At 44.1% G+C, this 13,035-nt stretch overlaps 1 protein-coding gene across 1 annotated transcript in view; it reads right to left on the bottom strand.

The window, feature by feature from the left end:
- Positions 1 to 13,035, bottom strand: part of PGM1 (phosphoglucomutase 1) — a 63,175-nt gene that overhangs the window by 11,279 nt on the left and 38,861 nt on the right. The window contains exons 5-7 of the mRNA XM_044238373.1: positions 12,385 to 12,575; positions 10,975 to 11,129; positions 7,904 to 8,019 (exon numbers count right to left, since the gene is read on the bottom strand). Coding sequence (XP_044094308.1) covers positions 7,904 to 8,019; positions 10,975 to 11,129; positions 12,385 to 12,575 — 462 coding nt within the window. The remainder of the gene's footprint in view (positions 1 to 7,903; positions 8,020 to 10,974; positions 11,130 to 12,384; positions 12,576 to 13,035) is intronic.

Here is a 13,035-nt window from a genome sequence, read left to right as displayed (position 1 = left end):
TTTTTACTATCCTTATAACGAAGTCTGGTGACTAGAATAGCACACTGAGTACTTAAACAACTAAGGAGTGCAATGAATGAGTTTATCGGTTAATTAATCTATTACATTTTTTCTCTTTTTGGCTCAAAAAACACACATTTTTTTTTTCCCTCAAAAGACCTTTTCTTCAATAAGATACCACTTTCAGAAACCACAGTTCTCAGAACCTGGAAGCTGACAGACCTGGAGATGTTGGGCAATACTTTTACGTAGCACTTTATGTAACAAATTCTTGGTTTACTGAATTTCATGATCTATGGACTTTTATTTGCCTGTATTGCTATCTCAAGGAACAGCAATGAGCTCTCTGGCCCTTACAGCATTTGCAAATGATGTTTTGGCGATAGTTCACTCTGAGCAGCAAGATTCTGGCACCTTCCCTGAAATACTGAGAATTCATGACAGAAGGACACAGCTTGGAATTATTTGTCTATGCTCCCATGGGTATTTTTCTTCCTTCCTTCCTTTTTCTTCTCTTTTTCTTATTTTGTATTTATTTATTTATTTATTTAGGCTACACTGAAAGCATAAGGGCCAGTGTCCTTTGTGTTTTTCCTGTTCTAAGTAAAGAATTCTGCTTTTTCTTTTATACAGAAAAGAAAATAAAATCTAAAGATCTTAACCAATTCTGACAGAGTTACTCAGAGATAACTGAATCACACATCTAATACCATCAACCAAATATCTGTCTTGGATAACATGCACAAATATTCTATTCCATCTGCAAGATCCCTAGTCTCTGGAAATTCTTACTACACTCACCAACCACCTTCATGTAATCAAAACTCTAGGTAACTCTACTACTCAGAAGGTCTGGGTACACTTCTTTTCTTTTTTCTTTTCTTTCTTTTTTTTAGGATTTACTTCTTTTATTTTAGAGAGAGAGTTAACAGCTAGAACAAGTTGGGGAGCAGAGCGAATTTCAAACAGACTTTCCGCGGAGTGTGGAGCCCAACATGGGGCTCAATCCCAGGACCCTGAGATCATGACCTGAGCTGAAATCACGAGTCATGCTCAACCGACCGAGCCACCCAGGTGCCCCCAAAGTCCAGGTACATTTCGGGACGCCTGGGTGGCTCAGTGGGTTAAGCCGCTGCCTTTGGCTCAGGTCATGATCCAGCGGTCCTGGGATCGAGTCCCGCATCGGGCTCCTTGCTCAGCGGGGAGCCTGCTTCTCTCTCTGCCTCTGCCTGCTTGTGTGTAACTTGCTTGCTCTCTCTCTCTGGCCAAAAAAAAAAAAAGAAAGTCCAGGTACATTTCATTTTCTTTAGGATTCTGGTGAATGAGGACAAGTTACAAGTAAAAAAAAAGGCAATGGCGTATGTGTGTATGTTTCTAAAGATGTTGCTATTGTAGTCATGGCAATTGTGTTTCATTGGAAGTTGCTTGTATTTAAGTCATGAAACCTCAGGGTGCCTAGGTGGCTCAGTCAGTTAAGCGTCTGCCTTTAGCTCAGGTCATGATCGCGGGGGTCCTGGGATGGAGTCCTGCTTCAGGCTCTCTGCTCGGCAGGGAGTCTGCTTCTTCTTCTCCCTCTGCTGCTCCCCCCGCTTGTGCTCTCTTGCTCGCTCGCTCGCTCTCTCTGTCAAATAAATAAATAAAATCTTAAAAAAAAAAAAGAGTCATGAAACCAGAATCTAAAACTCTGTTATTTAGCTTAACTTTTCCAAGCCTCAGTTTCCTTGACTGTAAAATGGGAATAAATGTTACCCTTCTCACAAAACTGTAAGACTTTACCGTGATAGAGGGTAGAAATATTTATTAACTGCTAAGTACTATATAAATGCAAATTACCATTATGGATAAGGGAAAAATAAGAAATTTTGGGGGGGAAATGAGTGCTTTCCACTACTTTATTAAGCTTTCAAAAATAATGGCTCTTAACTGTACACATTGGTGATAAAAATGGAATAGAACCCAATACATTCTTTTCTCCGGGCAGTGGCATTACAGTGTTTTCCTCTTCTTCCTCATCTAATTTTCCCATTATGAATGTGAATTACTGCTATCATTTCTTTTAATTTAAAAAAGGGAAAAGCAGCCAGGCTCCCATAATTGTGAGGAAAGAGAAACACCGCCAGCAGGCACCCCAGCCCTAGCTAACACAAAGGCAGTGGTGGGCTTTGCACTGGGTCTCTTTATACTCGGTCCAGCTCAGGGACTAACTGAATGCCTGGGAATTCTGCCCCTTCAGCGTCTTCAAACACCTGTCACTTGACTTCGGCCTAATCAGCACCTTGTGGTAAGTATACCCTCCGCTCGGTCAGGGCATATTCCAGGCCTCGGCCAAGAAAAATGTCAACGCTTGCTGAGGGAGCCAAAAGCTAACAGTTTGGGGATTAGTTTCCATTTACCAGTCTAGGCATCTTGGGAGTGCCCGGGCGCCTGCCTCTGCCAGGTGACAGGTCTGAGGATGGGGCAGTGGCAACTGAAGAGCTACACGGAGTTGTCTGAAAACACTTGCATCTGGCTGTCATGTCTTTCTATCTTTCTCTCTCTCCCCATCTTTAGCTCCCTTTTGGTCTTCTTCTTCTTCTTCTTTTTTTTTTTAAAGATTTATTTTACCCATTTAAGAGAGAGGGGGTAAGGGGAGAGGCAGAGGGTGAGGAAGAGAGAGAAACACAAGCAGACTCTGTGCTGAGTGTGGAGCCCAACCCAGGGCTCGATCCCATGACCCCGAGATCAGACCTTCGCCAAAAGCAAGAGTCAAATGCTCAAACCAACTGCACCACCCAGGCAACCCTCCCTTTTGGTCTTCTAAACACGTTATTCTCTCTGTCTGAAAATTTCCACTCCATATATCACTTATTAGCCTGGCTAACATCTCCTGCAATTACTTTCCACTTCACCCCAAACCAGGATGGCTTTCTTGTTGCCCTCCACGCTCACCCCTACTCCATCCTACCTGTCTGTTCTTACTCCACCTCGACTCTGAGGTGTATCCCGGGCTGATGCCTGCATATCAAACATCAGTAAGAGTTTGCCCCAGGAGTGGTCAGACCCCAGCTGACTGGCTAGAGGTCCAGCAGACCTGCTCTGTCTGCAGTCTTGTCCTCTTTGGCTTTTATGACCCAAATAAATTTACTCTGAAAGGAGAGGTAAGCTCCTCCGGAAGCCTGTTCCAGATCACTCCAGCCTTCAGGGCCTCTCCCCCAGCCACCACCAGACTTTCCCTTTAGCAATGAACCCTGTATTGCCATGTGACTGCCCTGGAATTGGGTCCTTGGAGGAATATTGCAAGTGCCTGACGGGCAGGAGCCACGTCGTAACCCAAACTCTATCATGTGCTCAACAACTATGAATCAGTGCCCACCATGTTCCAAGTACATGAGAAAATACCAAGATGTGTAAGACATATTACTTGCCCTCACAGATGAGCACAGACATACAGGGGAGGGAGACAGACATGCAGGTAATAGTTTGACTGAGTTAGTTATAATTAGGTTCTCAGCCTAGTTTTAGTGCGGTATTCTGTCTGGGAAATCTCCAGAGACAGGCTGTTCTAATTTTCCCATGGCCACCTCACCTACAGGAAAATACACTCAAAAGCTGTGCAAATCAGAATGTGCAGAGAACTAGACAGAAAATCGGATTCCCAACAAGACAGAACCAGGTTAGGTGCCCTGCCAGTAAAGCTCCCAGGGCCCCCTGTATGTCACCATCGATCACTCTGTATACTTGTAATTACCTGGCCAGGGTCTGATGACTTCTTGCCCCAAACGTGGATTCTACAGGGCCCTGCACGAGACCATACCCATCGTGCCCCCAGAGCCTCACTCAGTATCTGGGATGCGGTTAAAGTTCAATAAACATTTGAGAAACGAGTCAACGCAAAGACGTACAAACATGAAAAACTTTTCCTAAGAAATTACAATTAAGAGAAATTTGCAAAGCATCAATGCTGAACTTCTTCAAGTCATCACTCCTACAGCATGCATCATCGCTAAAGCCTTTTAAAGATGCAGCAGGAAAAACTGTCACTAACCTCCAGATCTGGCCAGATCATAATTTACTGGCATATTTCTACATACCAGGTTCATCTTCAAAGGTTTTCTATCCCTTTCCCAAGCCCCCCATTTTCCTGAGGAAGTTTCAAAAGCAGTGACATTCTATTCTATCTACGACTTCACGTTCTATTTCCTTCCCAATTTCCCAACAAATTCAAAATGGGACAGAACACCACTTCCGCCCTCTGCCATTGTGTGTAAACATGGATATCATCATCCACAGTCAGGGGGGAACAATAACTGCACCATGAAATCAGCCAAAAATAATAGGTTCAGCCTGTCTCATTCTGCTGCCCATTTCTGAGTCCCTTTACCCCGACATTTGTAATGCTGATGTGTGAGGAAGAATCCCAGCCTTTGTGGCTGTGATGATCCTGAGAGGCCGTGGCTGTCCCTGCATCATGGACAGACTAATGTATGCTTGGGAACATGAGTAATATTACGGCTTGTGCTCTGAAATGCTAGTGGTTTGTTTGCTGAGCCGGTTCTTCTGAAGTCTGACTCCTTTGCACCTCTTTGCAAGTCAACTTCTCTTCCTTTGTAAAAGCTCATCTGTTCTCACGAACACCTTAGGTACACGACTCTGGACTACGGAGTGGGAATGGCGTTGAGTCCCCACAAGGGGTAAGGTAAGGATTCTCCACTGAGGTGTATGTTTAAGTCCAACAGCACTGCCTGCCAACTACGATTCCAACACCACACAGGAAATCACACCGAGTGACTTCATTTCCAACACCGGGATTCTGTTTGTCTAACTGGAGGGTGTCAGATGAATACTGTGGTCACTCACTCATTTATTCAACAAGTGTTTGCTGAGCTCCTACTCCACGCTGGCCTTTATAGGCGGCTCTGGGGATATGATGGAGAGTAAGACAGCTGTGATTTTTTTTTTTTTTTTTTTTTTTTGACAGCTGTGATTCTTGTCTTCACATAACACAGTCTAGTGGAGCACTGGCTAGATCAACTAGATGTTAATCAAGTAATCATAAGCAATTTTTAAATGACAGCTGTAATACATGCAAAAAAGAAGAAATGTGTGTGCCATGAGAGCCAACAGGAAGGGGAGTGGACCCCCAGTGGAAGGTGAGGGAGGCTTTCCCGAGAAACTGCTCCTGCTCTCATCTGGAAAAATAAAGAAATAAAGGACACTGTATTCAATGAAACTACGGAATTGAAATACCACAGAGCTTGTTTAGTCACTAGTGTCCACCCTGAGAAACTCTGTAAAGAAACTGCGGGAAGCACTCACCAGCAAGGGACTAGAAGGTGGAAATTAACTCCTCTGTAAACAAGGAGATCAGAAGTTCACTTAAAGGACTTCAGCTGCTACTCATTCACAGCAGGAGAGGCCCATAGCTATGCAGCTTGGTTTTTGAACCGTTTGTGGCAGAAACATTACAGAACAATCTTCTTTTTTTCAAAGAGAAAGAGAGTTTACGGATTATTCTCACGATGCATTCCCTCTTTGCATAAAAGAGATATCAAAGGGGAGATAAAATCACGGTTGGCCCTTAGTATTTGAATAAACTGAATAAATAAAGAGGAACAAACTTTAACAAGAAATAATTTAAAGTCTAATGTCTGGGTTCAAAGAAATCAATCCCTCAAATGTAACATGAGTGACAAATTCTCTTGGCAAATTCTCCTGAGTAAAAACTTAAAGGGGCTTCATTAGCCACATTATATGAGCTAAGCAGTATTATGAAATGCCCTGAAAGCTAAAATAAGTGAAAGTTATTTCCAAAAAAGCAAGGGGCCCGGTTCTCTAGAAATAATCATCCCACTCCAGTCTTTACTTCTTAGCTCACACATGGATTTGGGCTCAGTTCTGGACCTCATCTAGGAGAGGCACTGGTGAACTTGGAAGCATCGAGAAGCTGGTGCTGGGCATACAAACAATGAGGAATGAGCGGGAGGACTAAGGATGGGTAGCCTGGACAGGAGAGGACCTGCAAGCTGCTTTGCAGTAGGTCAAGCCCTGTCATGTGAGAGGGGCCCCTTGTGGTATGCTCTCCAGGTGTGTTCCCAGCCTGTCCACTCAGCGACTCCTAATGGCTCCAGGCTTGGCATCCACCTTGCCCAGTGCTTCCCACATGGATCTATGGGGCAAGATGTCACTAGATATCACACACACACACACACACAAAGACAGAGAGAGATGCAGCTAACTGTTTAGGTAAAACTGTACAAACAGGACCCCTTACAGTAGAATGTTTCGGAATCTTCGAATGCTAGTATCATTATGAATATCCAAGACAGAGAGCTGTGTTCCAAGTTTCCCAATCTCCGTTGAATTCAGAACCCTTTCCTGGAATTAGTATCTTTCCACACACCCAAACACCCTGGGAAACCTTGTTCTAAACTTTTCTCCCTTTCACTCTGTTCAGCACTGATACAGATACAAGGGATTAGCAAACCAAAGATTAAGACATGGTCCCTGCCTTCAAAGACAGCTCCGTCCATAAAAAAGAATGCTTGAAAGCAAGCCTGTGCTTAATAACATTGGGCGGGGGGGGGTGGTATTTCACAGAATACAACCACCTCACAGGTTCATGTACATTCATCTGGTATCCCACTGAGTTAGACAGCATCATCCATATTTTATGAAGTAGGACAAGGCTAAGCAGTGGCCTTGTATTCTCTGACTGCAGACACAGAATGCTGGGAAACCACTGAGTCTTCTTTGTGGACACTGTTCAGTCCCAAGACTCATCCATCTTTCTTACATCCTTCAATTCTATCAAGTCAATTCATTACCAAGGAGCATTACCACTCCCTCTAGGACATTCCATTTTAGAGCTTTGTATATAGGTGTCTTAAATTTACCAGCTCGTTCTACCCACCCTACCCCAGGACTTGCAGGAAATGAAAGAAAATCAGTATTCAAACTGCTATTCAAAACAGTATTCAAATCAGTATTTAACCTGGTATGAATTGCAACTCTGTTGCAATTACAGAAGGCTAGATTTCAATCTTTGCTTTGCTTTGGTACTAAAGGACCAAGATCAGTCCTTTTATTTCAAAATATTGGGTAAAAATACTAAGAGGAGAAGAAATACGGCCAGTTGATGTACCTTGTAACCTGGCTGGAGACCAACACATGGATAAGGGCCACAAGCCTGAATGGAGGGTTAGAAAGGTGAGAAACTGACAAGGGTAGGATGAGGCAGTAGGGAAGGTCATGAAAGTAGGACTTCCGGTCAGTATCTGGACAGGCAGAGAGGAGGGAGAGCAGAGAAGGTAGGGTCTAAGGGTCCTGAAAGGTCCCCCAGCCTACCACGTCCCCTCCCTCATCACGCTAACCATTTTTGCAGACCTCCTCACGGACAAGGACATGGTTCTCATCTCTTGATCACCTAGCAACTTCCTTCTACCCTAAGGGCCTCCTTCCATTTAACCTTAATGAATCATAACTTGTTGCTACAGTAAACTTGGGCCGGTTCAAGAGAAAGATTTAATGCTGTGAGGCAACTTCCTCTTAAATAAAAACGAAAAACTGACTCGTTCCACCGTATTTCTTCCCCAGAAAGGAAAACATTTATAAAGGTTTCCTTGGCCACGGAGGGAAGAAACACATGTTTATCACTCTGTTTAATCTCTACGGGCTCAGGGACAATGCCGCCGAGGGGGCCCCCCAAACTTCCTGTCTCGGTGGATCTGATCCTCTGGAAGTAAAATTAGCCCTCCTCGAGGCTTTTCAAATGTGTATACTTCACCAGGGTTGTTATAAATAGACTGCATTTTGATTTAGGACACATCAGCCACCGGTGCTATTTCGGTCCCGCCTTAGCGGTCAGAGCGTCCCCGCGAGTCGTGTTTACAGGAAAGGGCACGGTAGCACAGGGCCATGCACTCACCAGTCCCGAAGCTCTCCTCCCCACAGAGGGACAGTTTGCTCGCATCCATCAAATTGCCGAAAAACTTCCAGCCCGTTGGGGTCTCATACAAAGCGATCTTTGTAGCATTAGCCACCCTTCAAAGGCATGAAATCAAAGTTACATCACAGCAGGACTGTTAGCTTAGCCACGCGATGGGGGGGGCACTGGCAACCGTTATTGTAATCAAGGGTCCTATTTAGCACGGCTTGGAGGTACACATAATTCTAAGATGGATGGAAAATCGTAGGAGAAAACTTGTGCACAATGGACTATTATACGTGGAGTCGGAGGAGGGGGTAAAAGAGGAAGAAGGAAGAATTAATTCAGGACACTGAGGTTAATATCTTAGAAGGAGCGACAGTAGCAAAATGTGCAAGGCTGTTTTTGAGGCTCTTTCCACCCAACGTGTTTTGGACACAGACTACAGCTATCAGCATTCCATAAAGAACAAAGGAAGGATGTTTTGATGCACTTCACGTCACAGACTCATGGAATATTGGGCTTAGGAGGGCACCATTTTACAGAAGAGGAAACAGGGTCTAGGATGGTAGGTGACCAGCCTAAGCCCACAGAGCCAGGATGAGCAACAGTCTGCTATCTAGCCGCCCAGTCAATGCTCTTTTCATTTCACCAGAAGGCCCAGAAAGGACAGTGTCCTGTGGGTCTCCCATTTGTACCAACTCCCCCACACTACTCTTTGGTCCCCTATCCTCTCCAACACATCTTCTACTCCTTCCTATATATCTGTAGACTATTTAGAATCTTAAATATTTTATTTATTTGTCAGAGAGAGGGAGAGAGAGCGAGCACAGGCAGACAGAGAGGCAGGCAGAGGCAGAGGGAGAAGCAGGCTCCCTGCCGAGCAAGGAGCCCGATGTGGGACTCGATCCCAGGACGCTGGGATCATGACCTGAGCCGAAGGCAGCTGCTTAACCAACTGAGCCACCCAGGCGTCCTTAGAGGCCTTTTTTTCTTCTCTTTTTTTTTTTTAAGATCCCTTTCCCTCTGAAAAGGAAGACAAATCTACATTTAATTCGCTGTTTTTAAAGTTTTGCCTTCCAGAAAGCTGACCTAATATTGCTAGCAGAGCAATGTCACGTTTAGACTCTAAAATCTGAAGAAAATTAAATCTATAAGCTTGAAAGCTGAAAATACAATAAACTTTTACCTGGGTAATGAGTTATTTCCATTGTGATTCTATATGTGCATTATCAATTTTTCCAAAAACCATCTCTTGGATGAAAAGGAAGTTATTTCCAGGCCTGCTAGGTCTAATTACAACAGCTCGGCCAAAACTAGCTCACAACTTCAGCTGTAGGGTGTGGACCCAGAAGCACAGGGTTCTAATTCTCACTTTGACTTAGCTGTGGGGTCTTCAATAAGACAACTAGCCTCTCTGACATTTGGGGTCCTCTTCTTTAGGATTAGGATTGCTGTGCCGATCAATTAAGACTATAAACCACTCTATGAATATTATCAACTTCTTCTTAGCAGAAGAGAAGTTAGCACTGATTGTGTTAACACATATGCCTCCTCTCCCCCACAGTAGGAAACTACTACATGGCCCACTTGGGCCGATGAGGAGCAAAGGTTCTGGGTTCAAATTCTGACTCAGCCATTTACTAGCTGGGTGACCTTGGGCAAGTTACTTAACTTCTTTGGCCTTTTGTTTTCCCACCTCTAAAGTGGGGTTATAGATAGCATTGACCTCCTAAGGTTGGTTTGAGAATTAAATGACTTAAAACACAAGGCAATGCTCAATAAATATCAGTTATTCCTAGAAGAACCTTGATATATCCATTCTGCTTTCTTCTCTGACCTTGACCTTTTATTCATTCACTCATTCCTTATTCATTCATTAACCAAACATTTACTGGGCATCTAACATGTTCTAATTAGCATTCTCCTTGGTCCTCATTTACTATGTATTACTTGTATTTTTCTAATTGTTTTAGATGTGTTCTCACAAATCACCTTAAAGCCTTTGTGAATGAAGGGTTATATAACAAATAAATAAATAAGCAAATTTGAGATACTAAATGTTTATTATACCACGTCCTTTCTCATAAAAACTGAATATAACTTTCCTTAACTATTTGAGCTTTTTGTTTATTTGGATTTTGGAGAAATGAACATTTGCTGTATTTGCGTATGGACAGGCACCCAGTGAGGGATGGACGTGGAATGCTTCTTCAGAAATTCTCTGACATACTGACCCTCCTTCAAACTGCTCTTTCATTCAAACTCTGTGCACACCTGCTAAAGGAGGGGGGTGGTTCTCCGGAGTGATGGCTTCAGTACAGTGGGGCTGCCATCCACTCATTTCTTCAGTAACATTCAACTGTTCTTTTTAAAGAAGTGTGTGTGTGTGTGTGTGTGTGTGTGTGTGTCCTACTGTGTGCCAGGCACACCATGGCATATACTTCAGTGAATAAGACAGTCTTTTCTCTGTAGAAGTTTATAGTGTAGCAGGGCAGACAGGTAAGCAAACAAGCTACGGAAACAGTGTGGTAAGTGCTGGAATGGAAGAAGCACAGGGTCATGAGGAAGCACAGAGAGGGGACAGAAAATCCCAGAAAAGAAAATCCAGAAAAAAACCCACCCCTTCCCTCATAAACACTTATATGTGGAATAGAAAAAACAAAACAAAAAACAAACAAACAAACAGATTCTTACATAGAACAAACTGGCGGTTGCCAGAGGGGAGGTGGGTGGGGGAATGTTGAAACAGGTGATGGGGATTAAGAGATACAAGTCCCAGAAATGCAGAGCACAGCATAGGGACCACAGTCAGTAATACTGCAATTACATCGTATGGGGACCGGTGGGGACCCCGCTTACTGTGGTGAGCACTAATACACAGAATTGCCAAATCAATACAGTGTGGGCCTGACACTAATAAAACACTATATATTAATTCTACTTCAATAAACAATGTTTGACTAAATAAACAGCACACATTATGCCTCAGATGCCCAAGCTGCAGGGGGAGCAAGAGTGTTCTGGACACAGAGAAGAGCCCGGTGAGGGCCACGGGAATGAAGACCTACCGGTCCAGGGCCCCACTGGTGGGCATGCTCCGGGCAAAGCCTCGGACCCCGGTTTGCTGGAAATACGGAATGCTGAAGATGTTGGCAGCAATGACAGCCACGGAGTCCGAAGGGTTCACAAAGAACCCATGCTTGCCCAGAATCATGTTTCGATCCTTTGGGAGAAGGGGGATTCAAAGGAAGAGCTTTTAATCAAACTGTTAAACAAACAAACAAATGAACACCACCAACAACAAAAACTATCTTACATGGGGGGGTATCAAAACTTTAAATTCTCAAATTTAAAACTGGTACCTTTATTCATACTGGGTTCTAAGCACTGGACTTTGTTTCTAATGGCTCTGCATAGTACACTGCTACACCAAAGGCACCCCCGTGCCAAAAAAATAGAAACTGTTTTCAATTAAAGTGCAAGCACAAACTCCTTCTGAACCAGAATCTCTGCTCTTCCTCCAGAGGCCAGCTGACTTGAACTTCCCAGACCTTTTCCAAACTCTGGAATCAATCACCTCTCTCCCAAAGGAAAGAAGAGATCGACATAAGAAAAGGAAACAATGACTGTTCACATAGTTTGGTGGGTCTACCAGGCATCTTTCGAGGAATAAAGCAGATTTCTTCAAGAAAGGGCTCCTAAATCACGGCCCCTCCCTCTGATGCAGGGCCCAGCAAAACACACTGCCACCTTCACTGCTTCCTCGGTGCCTGGTGTAAGGGAGTACTCGAGTAACACTGTGTATGGAGGCAAGAAATCCCATCATGCCCTGCTTCAGAAAGGGGCACTGCAAAATAATGTCTTGGAGGACCTTTTAATTGTCCAAAATTTTGATATGGGAAATTTTATGTTTTTCTGGAAATAATGGATTCTGGCTGAATTTAAGAAGAAGAGCAATAAAAATATATTTTCGTCTAAGTAAAATGTGTAGTACCAATGAAAATACATTTCTTCCCTGTCTGTTATATAGTCACCAATGTAAATAAAACAGCCTGTTTATTAAAGATACTAAGTGTAGAGAAGGAATAAAAGGTTAATTCTCTCATTATAGTTTTATTATTCAGCTAATGCGAATGACAAATGGGTATAAGGCCAAATTCTTTTAAAGGAGTAAATAAACCTAGGATGGATTTCTAGAACCTGACCAGCTGTTACACTGTAACTGCGCCCTGATCACCCTGCCACTCTTAGGAAATAGGAATACCTAAAACCAAACACATGGGTCCCACTTCAAGGATTTATTCCTGTACATGAGGGTCTTCTAATAACTTAGCCCTGACCCCATGTGCAGTGAGGACTCCTCGACAGTCACTCACTCACAAAGCCCACAGGGCCTGATGGAAGCAGCCTGCTTCTCCCCGATTTGTAGGATCAGGCCTGGCCTGCATCAGAGTTCATGGAAACGCCCTTGTACCCACCCCATCTCCATCAAAGGCAGCCCCGAAGTCATGCTCTCCTGTTTTCATGGTCTCCACCAGGTCAGCAGCGTAGGTGAGGTTGGGGTCAGGGTGGTGACCTCCGAAGTCCTCCAGAGGGACACAGTTAACCGCTGAGTTGGCAGGGGCACCCAATTCTTCGCAGAGGATCTTCTTCACGTATGGTCCCACGACTACGTAAAATGTGAAATGAAGAATCAGAAACTATGATTTGTTAAAGCATGTCAGGATCAGGGGAGGAGGTGGAGGCATTCTAAGGAGAACGGCGGGAAGGGCAATGAGAACATAAAGCCTATGTTCAGGGGCCAGCAGAGAGGTAAGTCTAACTGGGATGGAAGGTTTTGCCAAAAGGAATAATGAGGGGTTCGACTAGAAAAGGTGGGGCTAGCTGATGAAGGAAAATGGGGGAAGGCAGGGGAGTTAGTGTCTATGAAGGCCCTACTAAACACCTTGCCAGGGGCTTCACAACCATTTTCCTCACTCCTTCCCCCTACCCCCAAAAAAAGAGCTCACAACATAGTAGAGCTTAGTGCTTAAGAGCCTGGACTCTGGAATCAGTGTCTGTGTTCAAATCCCAGCTCGGTTAGCCATGGGCTGTACAACTGTGGGAAAGTTATTTCATTTCTCCGTGCC

This window comes from Neovison vison, chromosome 2, assembly GCF_020171115.1.
Source record: "Neovison vison isolate M4711 chromosome 2, ASM_NN_V1, whole genome shotgun sequence".
Lineage (NCBI taxonomy): Eukaryota > Metazoa > Chordata > Mammalia > Carnivora > Mustelidae > Neogale > Neogale vison.
The sequence above is the reverse complement of the archived record's forward strand: the minus strand, read 5'-3'. Positions and strand labels throughout refer to the sequence as shown.